General features: G+C 35.7%; 1 protein-coding gene across 11 annotated transcripts in view; it reads left to right on the top strand.

Moving 5' to 3' along the window:
• Positions 1–18658, top strand: part of SATB1 (SATB homeobox 1) — a 97571-nt gene extending 78913 nt beyond the window's left edge. For 3 of the 11 annotated variants that reach the window (XM_028843128.2, XM_028843129.2, XM_015132200.3), the window contains exons 10-12: positions 14406–14609; positions 15196–15291; positions 16904–18658. In XM_028843128.2, coding sequence (XP_028698961.1) covers positions 14406–14609; positions 15196–15291; positions 16904–17416 — 813 coding nt within the window. In that variant the 3' untranslated portion in view covers positions 17417–18658. 11 annotated transcript variants of the gene reach the window in all.
• The last annotated feature ends 3741 nt before the right edge of the window (positions 18659–22399 follow it).

Below are 22399 nucleotides of genomic sequence, written 5' to 3' on the forward strand. Positions count from 1 at the left end.
TTGGTTTAATATGTGGTGGGGTGGTGATTGCTAGCATGATATGATTTGAAGGTTGCTAAAGACTTTCCTCTTTAAATATGTCTCTTTTTTTGTTTGCTTTTCAATTGATGCCTGAAGGTCCACTCTTAGCTGGTCTTTTGATTGACTGATTGAGGGATAGAAGTTTTTTCTGGCACATTAAAAACTTTAATAGCACATTTAAAGAGGGAAAAACAGGGCAATGTGAGAATACTCAGTTGATGAGAAATCACAGATTTGGAAGAGATTAGGGAGATAGGGAGTAAACACAAAGGAAAAGGAAGCAGGGAGTGACAGCTCATTTGAGAGAATACCTTGAAATCCATTTTTGCAAGTTTATAAATTGGTACCTGTAGCATTTAATAGCTGCTGAGATGTGTCCATCCCCAAATGTCTCCTTTAAATGTTTACCCATTTAACTTACGGTACCAACAGGAGTGCTACTTGTCATGGGTGTTACTTGACTGGTTCATTGATGAAGTATTTGGTTGTTTAAATGAAATGCAGATTAGGTAAAAATAAATTACTTTCAACAAGGTCAAGGAAGTGAAGGTTGTAAATAAAATATACATTCACAAACAGACAAATGCTGTTTGGAAATCTAGCTCAGTCCATGCCAAGCTGTTACTGTCTAAATTACCTTCTTTCTTCCTGGCTTGCAATTAATTTTTGCTTGTATGTTTGGAGATTGGGGGAAGGGTAATAGCCTAATGGGTAGTGATTTTATTTTAGTATTTTGATTAAAGAGACTAAATAGCTTGGACCCTGGATAACCATAAGGACGAAAGCCGTATCCATCAAGCTTAATTTCTAAACAGAAGTTTATGCTTGTATTTCTGAGCAAATTAGCGCTGAGCTACATATAATATAAAGTTATGAGATGGTTATGTGCTCAATTATTTTCTACCTGTCTCCCCCGTTACCATCTTTTCTACTCACCTTCTTTGATCTTCTATTAGACTGGAGGGCAAGGCAGAAGGCATCTAGTTAGACAGACAAAAACTGTAAAGCCATGTGCTTTTTGAGAAGCAGTGATGAGAGAGCAGGGACTGGTGTTTGATCACTGCTGGTTTCCTGGCATTTGCAGAGCCACTCCCCTCCCCCACCCTACCCACCCACACATCCAGTGCTCGTGCCACTCTTCCATTTCGTAGTATCCTGTCTGTATCCTGTATGTGTCCTACTACCTTATCTCCTTCTATTTGGAAAACTCTTGTGTCTTTGGAAAAACTTGTTGGTGTTCTCCTGGCAGATAGACATTTCTGAAAGGACACTCTGCTCATCTTATTTACCTTTAAAATTACTTGGATGATATGATGCCAATAACCCCGTAAGAATTTAGATGCTTTATTCAGAAATCGTAAGCCCAATCTCTGCATTTGTAACAGGACCAAGAAAACAATGAGGTGTATATGTGCTAGTGCAATTGTAAACCAAAAAATTGTAAGCTGTAGAACCATCGTTTAATTAATGAAATCTCATTCAGAACTGAAATATATAAATCAGATGAAAGTTTTCTCCATTTTGATCTGAGGATTGAATGGGGGCAGGGACCTTCTCATCAACCCTTTACACATACACAACGCGGGTACTTGTGAAACACCTCTAATGGAAATCTGGGGCTGCTAAGGACACAGTCTAGGAAACCCTGTGGTAGTGACTGTTTTTCTCTAACCCATCTCTAAGAGGCATGGTCCTTTAGTGGCAAAAAAAAAAAAAAAAGAAAAGGAAATTTGTTTCACAAATCCGTAAATACTAAGATTTTCTAATATATTAAGAACTTATAGGAGATAGTTCTGGAACAGTATTTGAAGTGTGTCTATACGTACATGTGTGTATATATACATCCATATATATATTTGATAGCTATGTTTGTATACACACATACACGTTTGTGTGGGCAAGAGGAAGGGCCTCCCATTTAGGGGCTCTTAACCTTGGCCCACCTTCTCCCCCAGGGAACCATGAACTTGGATGAAAAAAATGACTTTATTTTCTCTAACCTCTTCTTACTGAAAGTTGGCATTTTACTCAATTATCAATATAGGCAACAAATCACAGTAGCAATACCTATGAATTTGTCACCATTAAAAAAAATCACGAAATATTTTCATATCCTATGTTGTTCTAGATATCTTAAAATATCATTTATGCCCATCACTATAAAATTACAGTAGTCATTAGAGCTGTTGCTAAACCTTGTTATTTAGTGTGTTAATAAAGAAGTATATATATTACTGTATCACAAATTTTTGATAGCTGTATTTCAGTATAATTGGTTTTGTTTGTAATCTTATGTATTTTATTTTAGGCACATAAAAACGCTGTTCTGAAAAGGCATCCATGGGCTTTACCAGACTCCCGGAAGGGTCCATGGCACAAAAGAGATAAGATCAATGATTAGATAAGTTATGTAGAGGAAAAATATATATATGTCTTTTATCACATGAGCCAAGGGATTCTCAAATTAACCTGAGAAACATTTACTTTTTTGTTTATTGCTTTTTGGTATGCTTGCTTTTCAAGCATCCTTCACTCCAAAGCATGTAAACAGAGGTAACAATGATGCAGTGACATTTAAAACAAACCACCAAAACAGAAACCTTACAAACTTTTCTCTGATACTCGCATGCCCATATACAGTGCTGTAGGACTTTGTGAGAGAATGCTTTTGCCTTTAGATTAGACATTTTTTTTCCAATTGAACTAACTCTACCTTTAGTATCAACTTAAACCTGAAGTTTAAGTGGTTCTTACCTCACTGGACAAGAAGTTTTGTCCCCACATTTCCTGTTAGCCTACACAATGACTAGCACATAGATGGCACTCAGGAATTCTTTGTAGAAGGATAGAATGATTGAGAAGTAAATTTTAATCAGCTCCCAGTATTACTCTCACAAATGCCACACTATTCCAAAGGGAGTCAGAGTGGGACAGTGGGAAGAGGCGCTGGAGTGGGCTCACAAGGACGGAATAGGTCATGCCTCACTGCTGCCATTCTCCCCTGGAGCCTTCTCTGAGCTTGCTTTCCACAGATGTAAAATGTGATCAGAGGAGTGATTGAGACAGTCTGTGCAAAGCCCCAGTCTCCCTTGTCTCCTTTTATTGGTAAAATTATAACCCAGCCATTGTCACTGAGACCCACATGATGCTTCTAGAAATATTTATGCTTGCCTTTTTTAATGCCTACTTGTGAATCACAAGATTTGGGTCTTTCAAATTAAGCCAGCTTCTGATTAGCAGGTTTGTATAATGGATAAAATGATGGGGTTTTGGCCACAAAATGGGTGTTACTTTCTCAGCAAAATCATAGGCAAGTTGGGAGCTCATAGTGACCCTGCTTGCTTGCTTGCTTTTAGGATGTGATTCCTAACTTCTACAGTCCCAAATTGCCTTCCCCTGCTTTTAAAAATGTTTTGTTATCTCTCCTAAAACATCAAAGAGTGAATATTTAAATTTTTAATTCCTAGCCCCAAAATACGCATAATAGGGAGTGTAGCTCATGTTAGGATATACGTGCGGTGTTGAAAAGTTTTACATAAATCAATTAAAAATGCAGTGGCAGAAATATTTATCTAAATCAACCTGGTAGTAAATTAATTTTGTAAGCAAACAAACTACCCTGTCAGGTAATTGTCACCTTAAAATTGTTCATTTTATGATTTCTTATATTTATGTGGGGTTTTGGGTTTGGGGTTTTTTGTTTTTTGTTTTTCTTTTTATTTCTTGCACATGGCATATTTGAATATTCAGCAATACTTTTTCCTAATGACCTTCATTATTTTGAATAGAAAAATACTGTAAATTTTTAATAGTGACTTTAGGAAGCAACATAATAAATTTGTTTCGTAACATTGCAGTATGAGAGCACATACTCGTTTGGCTTAAGAAATTTAGGAAAAGTAAAGTTTCGTAGCATAAATTCTTCTTTTTAAAGAAAATAATAATTGTATTTGCCTTTGACGGGTTTTTATGGTGCTGTCCTGTCTTAAACCTATTATGCTGAGTTCAGTTTGAACCTTATTTTTGTTTTTTTTAAATACAGAAACATCATTATGAATACAAATTGTTGGACTTCGCTACTATACATGAGCCCTCAGAAATTGCAGAGGTGTATACAGTATTTTACCACTAAATGGCCCAGATTGGGCCATTTTTGTATCTTTCTATGTACCCCCATTTGCTGCCATTTGAATTTGTTGTGGTGAATCTTTTGCCGTATTTTTACGTTCACTCACTGAAGTGTGAGCCTCAGGGTGTTTCCAGGCTCTTTGGGTGAAAGAAAGTGAGGAGTTTGCCACTCAAAGGGCTATTTGTGTTCACATTTGTTTGTGATAAATGTAACTCAAATAGCAGGGTTGGGGGCGGGCTGGAATAAAGAAACCCATCAGAATTAGATTATTGAAGAAATGCTGTGGGACTGAACCATAGCAGGAAGAATGGAAAAGAAGGAACAAATTCAAGAGATATTTGAGGGAGTATTGACAGGAATTCATCAGTTATGGAAGAGACAGACAAGAAAAGTTAGATTTTTAGTTAAAGCCACTTGCTGTATGTTTTCATTACAAACTAATACCTAGCTACTATAGAAAAAGTAGAAGATACAGGCATAAGGAAAAACATAAAGTTATCCATAAATTTAATCACCTAGAGGTGACCACCTTAAGGATCCTGATTGTCACTCTTTATACATATACACACGCATGCACATGTGTCTGTATGTATATATGTGTGTATGCATGTATGTCTTACATTTATTCATGTGCTGAACATAGCATTTAATTCCCTATTGAGGTGTATTTAGGCTTTATACAACTTTTGCTAGTACAAATAATATGAATTTAAACATTATTATAGTTAAATATTTGTACATATCCTTATTTCCTAAAATCCTTAAAAGTGAAATTATTGGATCAAAAAAGACATTTGTGTTTTACAGATGATTGCTAGATATTTCCACATTCTGCAATTCACAATGTCCTTCAGAAAGACTATGCCAATTTATGCTTCAAATAACAGCCTTTCAGCCTAGGTGATTGGTATGTGATAATACTATTAACTGAGTAAAACTTCCTAGGAGGAGAACCTGGCTTAGGGGAAGATGCTTGGTTCAGATTGGAATATTGTAACTGAATTATTTTCTTTAGCTCCTTTGATACTCAAATCCCTTGTGTGATAATGACAACAACAATAAACTAATAATAGCTTACATTCATCATACTGTTATTGTGTGCCAAGACCTTTTCATGAATTATTTTACTTAATTCTCACAACCCTGTGAATTAAGTGGTAAAATTAGACCCCATTTTGTAGAGCAGAAAATTGAGGTTTAGCGAACTTGAGTAATCTGCCCAAGGTTACAAGGCTGATAAACGGTAGAATAGATATTCAAATTAAAACCCAGACTTCTTAACAAATAGATCTTAAAAGTCCAGTGGAGGAAATGAGGTTACAGTAACTAAGTAGTATTCTCAAGAAAATATGGTAAAGAGCTATTTAAAAAGGGTCATAGACAGTCAGTTCAAAAGCAGCTGGTCTGTTTTCCCAGCCTCCTACTAATTCATCTTGTTCTCTTATTTGTTATTTTTCCTATTTTAAATATTGTCCCCTTTTCAAATCCAAACCAGTAGTTCTCTTCATCAATGAAGAATTCCTTGACAACCCTACTTCAACTCTTGTTCTCCACGTGGATCTCACTTGATGTCTGCCCATCAATGACCTTTATCACGTGCTATTTTGCACTAATAGTTATTTTTGAATACCAGGTTTTCCCACATGTGCTTGGAGACATTTAAGTGCTTTCAATAAAGTTTATAAGACCTTTTGGTAGTTACTGTGGAGCAGGCATTGGGCTGAATGTATTCTGTTTCACTTGTATGCCTACTGTCCTGTGAGATTAATACCATTATTACCTGCAGTTTGTAGAGGAAGAATCTTGAGGCTTAGAAACTTAATTCAAGTTCACATAGATAAATGCCTATACGGGATATAATCATTTTATTGATATACGGAAGTGCTTGAGCCTGTCTTGAAAGACAAGTAATACTTGAATGAGCACCAAAAAAAAAAAATAGGAGAAAGGGCTTTCCCATTAGAGAGAATCGTATAAGGAATGGAGAATAGAATGTAGGGTAGTGCTCAGCAATAGCTAATAAATAGTCCAACAGATTTGGTCATCAGTGTCATTGGGAGGAATCTCGAAAGCAGCCCCTGGGAATGTGAACTTTTCTCCTACCTTGGGAAGCCACTGAAGGTCATGGTGCATGGTAGGGTAACTATGGGCAGTTTGAAAGTGGAAGACTAATGTAATGATTCTCACTCTGGGATCCGATTTACAAGGATATCACAGAGATGGTTAAGAGGATTCAAGAAAGCTTAGTGAAGCCCATTTCTTTACCTATCAGTAAGTTTCACAGGCGAAATTAAACATCAGATTAATATGCTTTTTTGTAGGAATCACATCAACTCTGTATGATAACACTGGTTCTCTATTCTTCTTCAAAACTCTGGTCATCATTGACTTACTTTTCCCCTAACTTAAGAGAGGGAAAGGAATGATTACTTAAAAGCTTTTTTTTGTTCAGAAGTCAAAATAATTGCCCATTGGAAGTAATTAAAAAAGAATGTTGTTGTCTAACAGAGTAATTCAAGGAAGACTTGCTCCAGTTCTGACAAGTCAATAGTGGCAGAATGGAAAGGAGTAGATGGTTCTTAATGATGGAAAGAAAGACTAAAATTGATGTAAGTGTTACAGCATGAACCTTGGGAGTATTGAGTTTTGTATTTTTTTAATGACACCAGCTATGAAGAATGAGGAGAAAATTAAAAGTTAACATTTGAAGAGAAAGTGCATAAATGTTAAATAGGAGCCAGATCATATCACTGAAATTTATGTTATGTCAAAAAATATATCTTAGGCTGAGGGGAAAAAAACAGGAACTTTTTTTTCAGAGTGCTTATTCAAGTATCAGATACATAAGCCAGAATTTTATTTGTTTTGTTTCAGCTTTGACTAAACTACCCTAAAAGCAGGTTTGACGTATATATGAAAATTAAACTTTCAAATTAGGTATATTTCAAATCTAATGTTTTAAAAATAAATTCAGAGCTTTTTTGGGAAATTCTCTATTTCAATTAAGAGCTCATCTTTTTGCTAACTGGTTTAATGGGTTGTCTAGAATTTTATACTTTTATCTTCATTCCTGTTTTATTTTTCTCCCTCCTTCTCAAATTCTCCCTCTGAAAATATTTTTTAAAATGTGAGATCTCCTTGCTCAACAACCTATTTAAGTCAGAACCATTTGTAAACTACTCTGGCCAGGTTGTCATTTGATAATCTTGTTATGGACCAAATGATTGGTAGCCTAAGAAAAACCACCAAATCCACGTGTGCTCTAAAGTTAGTGGCTTTGAAAAAGCAGAAAAGAGGTAAACATAAAAACCATTACAAACAAATGATTTGCACTTTTTTATCTGATTAAATTGTAAACGAAATGGAAAAATAAAGATCATTTACCAGTGACTGTGAGTATTCCTTCCAAGTTCACAAAATTTTAATAGAAATTTTTCTCCAGGTTTAGGCAAATAATTTTCTTTATGTGTAACCTTTAGAAACTCTGGTAGAGGTGTGTAACTTCTTAATGACTAAGTGGCAAAAATTTACTCAAGCAAAAAATTTCTTGATAGCCATTTTATGTCCTATTATTACCCCAGTATTGGAACGCACAAATTTTTGGCTAAGGTATTGAGTCTGTTAAATAAACTGGAGCCTCTAGAGAGAATTCAAAAGCAGTAACAGTTTAGAAGTTAAGAATAGTAACATTTAAAAAGATTATTATGTTTTTTTTTTCTTTCAGCAAATATAAGTATCAGAAACCACACTTTGAAAAATAAACGTATTGGGGGATACATACGTGCACACACATATGTCTTTTAAAATATATTTCTTTTTTAAAACCCGTCTTTGAATCAAGTGGATGTAATGTGCTACTTTTAGAATGGAAAATGCATTTACTGGCACGTCTCTGTTCAAATTTATTTTCCATGTTTTCTTTAATAAGACCAATGTTAACTTAGCAGGAAAAGTTACTTACAGTGCCAGCTGAGGTTCTTTTCACTTTACACAAAGTAGATGTTATTAAGCTGGGGAGAAAGATTAATGCATTTCCTGCTAATTCCATAGAGGAGAACATGTATCTTTATTAATGTTAATGGTGGGGGCCTCTCATAATGTTATAGAGTAATCTGCTTTAGCAAAGGTTTTTCTTCTAAAGAACTTCATAACATTTAAAGGTTAATATGTTAGGTAAAGAACAATATCTTAAGACAAGTGTTTTTATTACAGGACATGATGGGATGGTTTATATTAAATTATATGATGATTTGAATGGGAAAGAAGAAAAAGTGCATCGCTTCTTGCCCTCAACTTTAATGCCTTTAATCAAATAATGACCTTCTGGAAAATAGTTAATTTTAAGCATTTGGAAAGATCAATACCACTTTGCCACCAAAAAATGGTCTAGATGATGAAATTTGATGTATTTAAAGTATAATTTCACCCTTTTAACCTAGTAAATAATTTAAAGTGCTTTCAGTATTGCTTTGCCACTGTTTTGTTTCTCACTGCACAGTGTTATGATTCTTCATGAAAAAAGGTCACAAGTGGGTGTGTGAAGCATTTAGACCTCACACCTAGAAATGGGGTTGTATCTCCATTAGGTCTTAGGTGTTCTGCATTAGGACCCCCGCCCCAAAAGTAGTATGTTTAAATAGTACTTTGAGGCAGAGTGTGCATAAAACATATGAAAATAGAACCCTTCTGTAACTATACTGTTGTAATGTTGTTTTAGTTGTTTTTTCAGACAGAAAAAGGGGTGGTTTAAAACATTATTAGTCACTTTGCATCTTTGTGATATCTTTAAACCGTTATGCTAAAGGTGAAGGATTTGGTAGCTCTGACAATTAGAACCCATTTTCCCCCAGCTTGTAGAACACACTGATATGAAATTACCCTTGAGTGCCGACAGCTTTGTTTAAAAAAAAAAAAATTGCCCTCTATTAGCATGTTTGTGGGCAGATTAAAAACTGTCTTCATTAGCATAAGTAACACTTACAGATTCTTTTAAAAGTAGAAAATTATTTGCTGAATGATAAATTGCTAGCTTTATAGTTAGTTGTTGTTGAAAATGTACTCATTCAAATGCCTGGTGTAGTTTAGTCTACAATACTGAATTTTTTGTTAGAAGTACTATTTAATGGATTATGTACTTAATCCTTGTTCCTACTACTTGCTGAAATGTAATTCATGCTTTCCACTAAAATGTTTGTATCAAATACTTTCCTATTTAGATTGATTTCTTTTAATATCATATATTATTATACTATATGCCCCAGAGATTGGAACAAAATATTCCTGCAAATAACACATAAAAGATGAGGGTGAGGGGGAATAAATACAGACTGTAAAATGTTTTGCTTTTTAGAACTCAAATTACCATTCTATTTTTTCAGATGTATTTTTCCTTCTTAGTTGGAGTAAGAATTATTTGTCATTTTCTTTCTCTTTTTATAGCTCTTAGTTTTAAAATGTATATGTACATAATGATAATATATACATATATGTATATTGCATTAAATGACTTTTTTTCTCAGAGAATACCAAAGTCTGTCCTGGAAAAGTAGTTATGTTACATACTCCCAGCTTTGTCACAGAACAGGCCTTGTTAGGGGTTCTCTTTTTATGCATGTGAGGCTTTATAAAGTACAATAAATTCATTTATGAAGGGAGGTTACTTTCTTGACTCAATTAAAATCATTGTGCACCCCTTATCTGTTAAAATGTTAGAAGCGAATTGACTTGAATTAAATGTTCTAAAAAGAGTGGAGTGGAAATCAGAGATTGCGTTTGGTTGGAAATTAGCAGCTGAGAGATGAAGGTGCCAGGATTTTTATTTAAATGTGGTACAACAAGATTTTGTCAGTAAAGCACATCATTAGAATATTGAGTTGAGAACTGCTAATTTTTCCTTTAAAATGAGCATACAGTCATGTGTTTCATGGACCATAATAAATTGCCATTGTGTTATCATTGAGTTTGTTTTGCTTTTTTGCAGTACTGATTTGGCAGTTATTCTGCATTTTCTCTTTTCCTTTTTTTTTTTTCAATCTTACATTTCTTTAATAGATCCCTAACCAAAACCAGTCAAAAGAATGTTATTTATTTCATGCAGTCTTAGGTTTAGCATCTTTTGCACCATTTTCTTGCTTACGGTAGCAAGACATTTGCAGATGGTTCTTGGTTACTATAAAGTACATAACAGTATTTCCTTTGTGGCAGATGGATTTAAGACTTTTAGTTCTCAATAAATGTAGGTTTACAATACATAACTTTACAGGATTTGTGTTGTATATAACAGGTTTGAACATATTATCTCAGAATTCATCTGCATGGCATTTTCAGCTTATTCAGGGTCCATGCCAGTTTTTTTAAGTAATAGGGGGAGCACTGTGATTGATCGCAACAGCTCAAGGCGTGATTTTGAATAGAAACAAAGGGTTTAGAACAGAAGGTGTCAAATTAAACTTTGTCAGTTTGAAAAGTAGTAACATCCTGAAAGTTTTACTAATTTATTTACATGTGGCTACTGTTTATATTTTGCCTCTTTATATGCAGTGTAATGTTGCTTGGCAAATTTACTACATTTAAAGTTTAGGTTGTTCCTTGTACCATTGTAGTTTTCTGAAAATGAATCGGTCTCATTATTTTAAGGCTGTTAGTCCCCTGTCTTTTCTACTGTTCAAAACAGTTGTGAGCTAATTTAATTTAGAGAACAGTTCCCTGTTCCTTCCTATGGTCTTATGTATATCAAGTCCCAGAGACCTCTCTTAAAAATGTAATTATGTTTTGTTTTGTTTTGTTGGTGTTTTTTTTTTCTTTTTGCAACAAAGCACTGCATTTCATTCTTCATCTCTGCTCCCCCACATAAGTCTATCCCCCACATCACTTAAAAACTAGTACAGTACTTTGGGGAATCATTAGTTTTGTCAGATATTAAAAATACTGTGACATACTCATTTTCTTCCCAAGTTTATTTGTTCTAACAATATCATTTGTGGAAAACTGACCTAGAAAAACGTATTGAAGCATTAGAAAGCATTTGGCTTCTTTAGTCATTTTCTGCAAAACATAAATCAGATTACTGTCATTATTAATAGAGTAACAATCAATAGGATTTGAGGTAGTCAAAATATTCCAAGGTATTTAAATAGCATTAGAATAAATTATCTTATTTTTGCCAGTGTAAATTGGGAATGAGCCAATTTATTTCTACACTGACAGAGAGCTAATGTGTCAAAATGTCTGTTTTCCATTATTTTTTAAGAGCAATGCACATCAAGAGAAGCAACGCCCCCCGCTTTAAATTTTTTTGGAATACCCTTTAGAGCTAACAGTTCCCAGCTGCACCGTTAAATATTTTTCTAAGAAGCATCTGATTTCAGTCTCTTAAAATCATCGCATTTCTTGAAAGGCTAGTGGAGATAGGCTTCAACTTATAATTCATCAAATTATTTTTAGATAAGGAATTAGAAGTATTATTTAAGGGCAGAGGTTAATAGCAAACTACTGGAAATGTTATGTTAGTCATGGGCAATTAATAAAAATAAGGATCCGTCTCGTAAGTCTAGAGACACGGAAGTGACAATAAGAGCAAAATATTTGTTGAATGAGTCGGGGCTCTTTTTCTGAAATATTTGTTAAACCAGCATGAGTGTGATTGTTTAGGAATTAGCTATCATTATTAGCCATTTTAAAAGAACTAATGATTTTCTTTTCCAAAGAACATCTGTGATCCACATGTTTTTTCACATATATCCAAGTGCTAACTGATCTCTGCATTACTTTAAAAAGTTTCTAAAGGATGTGAAAAATCACTGGAGTTTTTCAGCTCTCTCCAAGAAGCTTTTCTTACATGAATCATTCTTAATTTAACTTTTAGCAATTTTTAGTTACAAGCATTTATTTCTAAAAAAAATTCTTAGATGCTCAATGTTTAGCATTTATTGCAATAGTAGAATACTAGCCGAGTTTAAAAAAAAAAAAATCTGCTCTGTTCTTCGTGAACCTCTAACTTCTTTGGAAAGGTATATAAAACCGTGTGATCTGCTGTGTTCGGGTGGAGGGGTCCTGTCAATTATGATAGCTAAAGGAGGCAGACAAGGGGGAGAGGGAAAGTAATCTCACCCACAGTTAATATTCAAGCCTACTGGAAGATAATATATCTAAAACCTACATAGCAACAAAATTTAAAGGTAAAATATAAAGAATAGCTTAGTTGTAGGAAAATGTATATTTTCATAGCTTAATTCAGATGGCAAATATTTACCAGTAAGAGCTAAGTAAACATCTCCAGGGCACCATATGCACATGGGTCTCAGATACTTCAAATGTTCACATACAGTTTTATAGTTAATACATTCACATAAATACAACTGAAATATGTCATATTATAGTATTCTGGAAATAAACATAGAATTGCCATGGTTAGAAGAGAAGCAAGTTCAGTGACACTGCAGTCACAATGATTTTTATGTTTTATTTAGCTAACAGTCTTTCAGGTAAATCTTCAGTTTACTGCCTGCTATCTTAACCTTCAATTATGCATTCAGTGGCATCAAATGAGTGCATGGTTACAAGACCATCCCCATGCATATATTTGCTTAATTAAAAGACCTGTTGAGTAGGAATACTAGTAGATGTCATGAGATATAGCAGTCGTCACAATGAGCTGGTTAACAGATAGGCCTTGGGAAGCTAATATGTCAGTTTTCTACCTTTTCTTTTAAAATATTTCAAGTAGGCCATTTTTGGGAGAACAGACCATGCTTCTTTCCACTACATGTTGCAGTCAAAGAAGAATTTTCTCTCCAATGGTTTCAGTTTGAGAAGGGAAGGAAAGCCATGCCATCCTATGGCCTCACCCCTGGTAACATAAGAAACAAAACCTTCCTTGGCTAGATCTAAAAATTTCATAATAAAAAAAATTGTACTTCCATTTTCATCCAACTAATTTATTTAAAATTTCCAAGAAATGTCTTTGTCTTAGATCGAGTTCCCTAAATGCAGAGCCTAGGATGGGGAGTCAGGTGGTGATGATTTGGTGGGGGCCCTAGAAGAAAGGAGGAGGATAGGGAAGAGAAAGAGGTCCCGTAAGGATGTGGTCTCAGGCAAAGTCTAGCCCTAGATTGATGGAGGAGGGAGCAAGAAGAATGGGGATGACTATCTCTAGAGAGTAAATTGAAGGGTAGAGTAAGTTGTCCATTTTCAGAAAAAGGGGCAGGGACTTTGTGCCACTGGGTCAGGCAGTCACTGGCCACATGGGGTGAGGAGATCAATGAAGAAGTGTAGAGATGGCTTCAAGACATTTTTCCAGAGCAGAGTGCAGGTGAGAGGTATTAGCAGGCAGCAGAACAGCTGAGGGATAGCTGCCTTGGCTGGTGGGGGTCTGGATCGGACACCTTCACTCTCCCCCTTCATTCCATTGTTTAGTGTCCATCATTGCAGCCAAGGTGAAGACTTGAGATGACTGGAAAATGTGTTCTCATGATCATTCAGTTCTTGATAGATAACCTCAAGAGTAAAAAACTGGGCCTTGGAAGCATCAGAGAGGTTCAGATTTTGGCAGTCATTGGACATTTCCTTCTCTCTTAGCCCAAGAAACCTATTAAATTCTTGCCTGACAAATCATATGCTCCCACTGCAGCAGGCAGAAAAATAGGACTCCAGTGTCTCTTTTTGGAGAGTTCTTTCATAGCAAATTCCTTTAATGCCCATTCTAATCATTATGCCTTATACTGGACAACATTCTTGCTGGTACAATTGCACATGTCCTTTCTGTTTCATACATGTACACACACATAAATATTCACACATGGTTTTCTTTCAAATCTAAACATTGCAAACTTAGGAAATCCTTTTAGAAAAAAAGTATTTCTAAAATCTGTCCTGCCCCTTAAGCACTTCAGTATCTTCAAATGGTCAGCCACTCATCAGACAGGAAAGTTGTGTAAGACTGAAGCTCATCAACTTTGTTTTTTCCTATTTCATATATTTAAAAATCTGTGATAAATGCTCTCTTACCCTCAGAGTCGGAAAAAATATGTCCCTCCTTTGAGATGCAAATCTGAACTTTGATTAGAAACAGAGTCTGCCTCCTTGACAGCCGCAGATAACCCCTCTTAACAAGTTAAAAAAAATTTTTTTAAGCAGATTGGCATGTTCTGAGCTTATGAAAAAGTTAATTCATAGGGTTTTTCCTTTTTAGCTCCTAATGGAAAATGCCAGCCCCCTTCATAGGCACAAACTGACCTATTATGCCCTTGTCTCTAAGGGATGGTTATGCGAGCTGTTACGCTGGAAAGAAGATCCTTCTCCAGAAAACAGAACCCTGTGGGAGAACCTCTCCATGATCCGAAGGTTCCTCAGTCTTCCTCAGCCAGAACGTGATGCCATATATGAACAGGAGAGCAACGCAGTGCATCACCATGGCGACAGGCCGCCCCACATTATCCATGTTCCAGCAGAGCAGATTCAGGTTCGTTTACTTTGGCCAATTCAATATAGCAATAAGTAAATAAAGCTTTAAACTTACCAGGGAAATTAGCGTTTCTCTTCCTCCTGCCAGTCTAAACATAGGCTTTTTAGCAAGAGATAACAATACACTGCCATCTTGCTCAGGGGGATAAAATGAAAATGAACGTACTTTTTCCAACATATGTATTGTGTTCCTCTTTCCTCATCTCCCAACCCCCAAAGCAACAGGAACGCCCTTTCTACACTCCTTGTTTGGCAAATGTCTCTTTGTTGGTATTGGGTTTTGTGTTAAGAGCTTAAAATTTTTGTATGTTTTTCAAAAATCACAATTTAAACCACCACCTATTTTTTAATTAATACCACAGTGCCCCTGAGGAAAAGAGCTACTGCTGTGGCTGTAAAGGAAGTTTGTAGAATCACAGTTTTATACATTGGATTCTGTCCAGAAAGAGGTGGGGAGGGAAGCTGAATTGGAATCTTGCTTTACAGTCCTTGGGCCTTCCTTCACCTTGTATTTAATAGCTGTCTCCCCACACTTTACAGAATGGAGGTTAGGGGTGAGTCATATCTGTTTGTCTTTCCTTTAGAGCCCCTCTCCCACCACCCTTGGGAAAGGAGAGTCTAGAGGCGTTTTCTTACCAGGCCTGCCGACCCCTGCACCATGGCTCGGTGCTGCTCCTCAGGTGAGCGGGCACAGTTACCTATGCCAGCAAGGGACACGGGGTGACCTAAAGACCTGCTCCCCAGGTCAGGATTTTCAGACCTGCAGAGGCCATACTAACCATGGTCATGGCCAGAGCTCACTGTGCCAGCAGATGCAGCCTTATGCTTTGTTTATCATGTCATGGGACTTGTCACCCTTCATCTCCTGAAGACACTCTCCTGTGAATTTAGATGGAAAAGTTCTGGGATCAGGTAGTCATTAGAGCTCTTAGGGCCCCAGTTGCTTAGGAAGCGTGTTGTCACTGAACTTGAGCTGTATAGCTTATTTTTGTTAAAGGGGATGATTTTAGCTTTCTCTTTCAAAGTAAAATGCCATTGCCTTCCAGAGTCCTAAAATTCTACCTCTGTTGAATCACCTGCATTCTGCAATTTTTTAATATTTCTGTGAAAAATTATATATGTGTGTGTATAGATATGTACGTATAACTAAAAACAATAATAGAATTGTTTATCTCCCAGGACAAAAAACTTCTCAAGTATGTATTAAAGATAAAACAAGTTGGCAGAGAGCTTCCCTTTAGGATTTCAAGCACTAAAATAATCGTGAAAGCCTGAAAAACTTACTGTTTAGCAAAAACGAAAAAGAGAAAGATATATGTTAGTTAATTTAAAAACTACTTATCTGAAAATGCAAATTGTTAATAAAATTGCTTCTTAGGGGTATGAAAGGACATGCATAGAAACGGTATCAGCATTCTAATATTTTGCCACTTAGGTTGATTTGCTTTGCTGGTAAGAATTATGGATATCGAGTGTACAGTATGTGCATGTGTGACATATTTATGTATAATTGTGTATGGAAATTATAGCACATATACATATACTAATTATGAAAAAGTGTCTGTATACACAAAATTTAAATCCTAATCACATCTGAGTTTACTATAGACAAAACAATTCGCTAGCCATCGTATGGTGGGTTGAACCTTTTGAGGTAAGAAAAAAGCTTGCAGTGTCAGCCTAGTGCAATTTGGTAAGAAATTGTGTGTGTATTAAACTGGAACTGTCTGATAGAAAATTCACAAATGTGAGAATATCAGAAATCCTTTAGTCTCATGACAGATAACACTGAATAAGAGCATAAGCTCATCTTCTTCCTGGCCATCCGATGAGACGGAGCAGAGCACAAATTTCTTTCCCCACTGCTCTGTAGCTCACCTTTCTAAAATGTCTTTGAAATCCTTGCCTCTCAATCTTCATTTTAAATCTTTGTTAATTATTTACATCATAATGTGATGTGCTGTCTTCGCCTTTGATGCGTATCCTTCTAGTGAAGTTTATGGCTCACATTTTCAGAGAGCACTGAGCTTTCACTTCCTCCGCTGATCTGTGATAAGGAAGTGCAGTAGCCCCCAAAGCTCTATGAATTCATCCCTTCCTAGTTCATACCATTTTGATTTTTTTTTGTAAATGCTGTGGGCCATTTAGCTGGCCTACCTTTTCATTCTAAATCTTCATCCCTATCAAAAAAGCTCTATGTAGGACCCTGGACCACATGTTTCCTGATTCTAGACAGCTTTGTGTGGAACTCCACGATAGCAGAGCTCTGATTGTCTCCTTGTTTCTTTCCAGCAACAGCAGCAGCAGCAGCAACAGCAGCAGCAGCAGCAGCAGGCGCCGCCGCCTCCACAGCCACAGCAGCAGCCACAGGCAGGCCCTCGGCTCCCCCCACGGCAACCCACGGTGGCCTCTCCAGCAGAGTCAGATGAGGAGAACCGGCAGAAGACGCGGCCACGAACAAAAATTTCAGTGGAAGCCTTGGGAATCCTCCAGAGTTTCATACAAGACGTAGGCCTGTACCCTGACGAAGAGGCCATCCAGACTCTGTCTGCCCAGCTCGACCTTCCCAAGTACACCATCATCAAGTTCTTTCAGAACCAGCGGTACTATCTCAAGCACCACGGCAAACTGAAGGACAATTCCGGTTTAGAGGTCGATGTGGCAGAATATAAAGAAGAGGAGCTGCTGAAGGATTTGGAAGAGAGTGTCCAAGATAAAACTACTAACACCCTTTTTTCAGTGAAACTAGAAGAAGAGCTGTCAGTGGAAGGAAACACAGACATTAATGCTGATTTGAAAGACTGAGATAAAAGTATTTGTTTCATTCAACAGTGCCACTGGTATTTACTAACACAATGAAAAGTCCACCTTGTATTCTCTCAGAAAACCTTTGTTCATTGTTTGGCCAATGAATCTTCAAAAACTTGCACAAACAGAAGAGTTGGAAAAGGATAATGCAGACTGCACTAAATGTTTTACTCTGTTTTACAAACTGCTTGGCAGCCCCAGGTGAAGCATCAAGGATTGTTTGGTATTAAAATTTGTGTTCACGGGATGCACCAAAGTGTGTACCCCGTAAGCATGAAACCAGTGATTTTTTCTTTTTTTCTTTTTTTTTTTTTTTAGTTCTTATTCTGGAGCCTCAAACAAGCATTATACCTTCTGTGATTATGATTTCCTCTCCTATAATTATTTCTGTAGCACTCCACACTGATCTTTGGAAACTCGCCCCTTATTTAAAAAAAAAAAGAAAAAAAAGAGTTTGTTACTCTATTGTATGTTACAAAAGAACTATAGACTGTGGAATGCAGTTTAAAGATGACATATGCCAACAAATGCCTTGTATTATATGGCACTGCCGTAATTCAAATTTGTTTTTATTTTGGAAATAAAAGTTCACTGTAATTTTTTTTCATTCTCATTGTTACATGATTTTTTTAAAAAAAGGAAAAGAAAATGTGAAACACAATTTAGTCCTCATTATTTATTTGTAGATCCTGCAGCATCACGTTGTAATTAATTTTTTGGACGTTTCCGTTAAATGTAATATTGCTTCTCTTGTTACCATACTGATTCTTTTCTATTTATAAATGTATTTTGATGGGCAGTAAAACAAAGTGTCTTAAAAGTTTTAAATAGAGAAAATGTGCTTTACACAGTTGCCTATAAAAAGTGCTCTATGTTATCCAAGCAATTCATACTATAAGCTTCACTCTTATTGTTGTATGCAATTTTTACTATCATGCAAATAAGCTTAGGTAAATAAAACTAATAGAACACCTTAGAAAATTATGCAATTAATGTGAAAATAATTGATGTTTGCAATGTGTCTTCCTTTGGTTTACAATCAATTTTAAAGCTACATCTGTATAAAATTTCTGTATAAAGGTGTATTTCTTTTTTATGAGTTTATGGCTATGAAAACACCAGCTATTTTGTTACAGCTGGCTGTTTTTATAAGTGTATCACAATTTTCTTTATGCAGAAATGTTCTGACTAGGAGTGGTTATTGACTGTAACTACACAATTAAAATTGTTTGTATCGTATGACATGGTAGGGTTTGTCTGCTTATGTGAAGTAACTAAAGAAGAGTCAAAGGATGGCCCTCTCATTTAGGTGCATGTTAATACTTGATATTTTACTGATTTTAAAAAGAGCATTTGACAAGTTACTTGAAACACTGTAAATTGAAATCACAAACACATGCTCATTTTTAAATAGGTATGAAATTTCACAATGAAAATAATCTGTTTTGGTTAACATTTTGCTTAATAAATAGAGATAGGATGGTCAAAAGACTCTCCAACAAAAACATAAATCCAGTCTCTAGCAGTTATGTTCTTAGAATGGATTCATCTATGCTTATTTCACAATACTTCATTCATAGCAACGCTTTTCCTTAACCTTATGTACAAATATTTCTAAAGGCCATTAATAGTAACAAAATAGGGGAAAAAATGGACCTTCTGTATAAAAGCCCCTTAGCTTTTTTTTTCACAAGTTATAAATGGAATAAGTTAATAACTGAGCTCATAAGTGTATGTCATAACTATAAGAGCCACATGAAGAAAATAGGAATGACACACCTGGTATTTAAACACAATCTTCAAAATTCTTGCAACATTAAACATAGTAAAATGCCAGAATATAAAATGAGGTGTGCTAATGGTAACAGGATTGAGGCCAGCATTACAGTTTGGAGTGATTTTTCTTTCATTTGCTTCCTCACTTTGTTTCCTAGATGCTAGTAGGGGTGTCTGGGTTGCTTGAGATACCATTCTGTAATTGCCCCTTCTCTCTCTGCCTACCATTTTCTCAGGCCCTGATGAGCTTATTGGTAGGCAACTGGGCTGCTTTACTGTTGACTGAACTTGTACTTTAGAAACTGAAATGGAATCATTGAAAACTCAATAAAGCTTTAAAGTTCCATTTACTTTAGAAGCACAACTAAGCTCCTCTGAAGGCAGCTGGTTTGTTGCAAACTTAAAATTGTACTGAAAAGTTGCCGCTTTTTATTAAGAAAACAAACATTCTTGCTCACTAGAGTTCAGAAAAGTAATAATTTGAGCCAAAGGAATTTGAATTAAGAAAATAGAAACTAGATTTCATGTATTTAAAAATAGAAAATAAAATAGAAACTCAGATGCCATTAAGTTATCCTCTTCCTTATATCCCCTAAGTTGAAGGGAAAAGGCTGGATACAGCAGAGAGTAGAATTGATATCCTTAATTTTTAACCAGCCCAACCCTTAGCACAAGGTGTCAAACAGGTATGAGATTTAGTAATTTTTTTGGAAGGAGAAATTGGGTTGCAAATAACTTTCCCATTCCTAATAACCTGAATTATTTTGAAATAATGTTTTCAGTGAAATGATGAATGTGTGTTTGGTAATCAACATAACAATGCTAACGAAATTCCCACTTAGATTTTTTTAACTTTCAAAAGTCAGCATGGTTTTGATAGTTTGATATTTTAAATGCCCACACACACACACACACACACACAAGCACATGTTAAACAATGATAGGATGGAGTGAGCAAAAGTGTTTTCAGGGAAGATGGCACATTTTAGAAAAGACTTGCTCAGATGATCTTCCATATTGCTCCCCCAATGTCATTTGTCACTCATACCAGTCCTCTTGTTACCTGTAGCTATGGTAAAATTCCTTTAACAAGCTTCATTGTGTTCAAGTATTTCAGAGACTTTTAAAAGCTGGGCATGACATAGCGTTTTGTGCTGTTAAGACCTTAGCACAGTCAGGTAGTTTACGGGTAATATTCAACCTTGTGCATCTGAATCTGTCATGGATTCCCTTCACTCAGCACTTTGCCACTAATTTGTATTACAACTCTGTGGCCATATAATACTTGCACATTATGCAAAAAATAAAATGTTGATAGTATCTCTTTGCCACACAGTATGCAGAGTTGACACAGAACCTTTGAAAACCAAGGTAACTAATATGTATGTCCTGGTTGTGTGGCGCTTGGTAACAAAGTCTGTACATATTATGTATAAAGTGTGTATTGGTTAGCATTTAGTACTAAGAAATTCTGAGTTTCAGTGTTTTCTTTTTTCAAAGTAGCGATATCTATATCTGTGTTTATCTAAAAATACTAGCTTGAATAGAAAACATTCTCAAATGGTTCAAGATTGAGTAAAAATGAGAATCCCATACATTCCATTATTAAATTCTGCCCTATTCCCAATTGTTAGCATCTGGCTGATATTAAGGTCTTTGATTGTCACAATATTCTTAATAAATGAGACATTCTGAACTGCCTGGTGATATTTTCAAAAACAGCAATTAAAATGTGTATTCCCTATAATACAGCTGATAGAACTGTTGTGTTAAAGCAAGTTGGAAATTTGCATGCTAGTGCGGGAAACCAATGGAGGTCCAAAATATTAATCATATCTAAAATATCAGAAAATAATACTAGTCTTCCTTATGCATATTTTTGTTAAGAGGGCTTATTATGAATTCAATGTTTCTTCTGAGGCAATCATTTTAATGTAAATACTAAATACTTGCATGTCTTTTGACAAAGGCTAAACTACAATCTATTAATATGCACATTTTTGATAAAATATAAAGCACCCTAATTAAAGAAATTGTGGTAGAAGGTGTATGTCCTGAATACTATACCTGTTTAACAATACCAAATGTTAAATAAAATAGTTTGAAATTAATGTTTAAAAGATGAGCAACATTTTTAAGACTTTCTCACATTACCCTACTTATAGGGAGCATATATCTCCAAATTTAGTCCCATCAAAAGAACACCACCAAAATTACAGCTTCTTGCCTTGTACCAAGGTTGTGCGGTTATCTTTTCCCAACAATTATTTTCAGCTGCTCATACACTTACTGTGATCAAAAGCACTTGACTTGGGCCCTGTTCTCTATGATAGTGGCTGATGAGCCAATGCAGTAGAGCAGTATGTTATGCAAAGTAAACACTTGCAAAGAAACTCCGAAGTGACATATTTTGCAACAAATGTTGAACATTATTTACTGTGAGTTGAATCAGAAATATTTGCCTTTTGTGGTACTCAAATACAAAATTTTCATTACAATGCCACTTTAATGCATGCCTTAACACCACCACCCCCACCTGACACAATGATGTCCCTTGTGCTGCTCTGATTTTCCCTTCACGGGAGAAACAACAATACCTGTTAGATGAGAATGTTGAAGAATATTCAAATATTTAAATATGCTTATTCGTTAGTCTGTGGCAATGTGAGGCAAAATGAGCATTTGTCCAGAGCACAAACCTGTTGAACAGAATCTTAATGTGGGGACAGGTTTCATCTATTCTACCTTTGTTTCCAAAGGGAATTGGCAAACATTTGTTTCGCTAGATCTAGTACAAAGGCTTTCTCCTTCTGAGGCCCCCTTCCTAGCACCATCCTCACATGTTTTAAATATAGAAAAAACATTTGTAGAATGCTTCGTTTTATTAGGCACTGCCACAAACATATCTTGTTTAAACCTCTCCATTCCACTATGAGGTATTTAAGGCAGGCACTGATAATTCTCACTTCAAAGACAAGGGAAGGGAAACTCAAATAGGTTAACTGATTTGTTCAGCTGTTAAGTGGCCACATTTCTCTCAAACTCAAGTCTATCTTCACATTTCTCTCTCTCTCTCTCTTTTCCCTAATAAAAGCTTTCTCAAATGCAGAAAATGCACACACACAAACCTAATGGCAATTCAAAATTTTCAGAAATATATTGTAATGCATATTTTGCTAATATGAAGACTTTGATCACTAATTG

The sequence above is a fragment of the Macaca mulatta genome, chromosome 2, assembly GCF_049350105.2.
Source record: "Macaca mulatta isolate MMU2019108-1 chromosome 2, T2T-MMU8v2.0, whole genome shotgun sequence".
In the NCBI taxonomy this organism is placed as follows: domain Eukaryota; kingdom Metazoa; phylum Chordata; class Mammalia; order Primates; family Cercopithecidae; genus Macaca; species Macaca mulatta.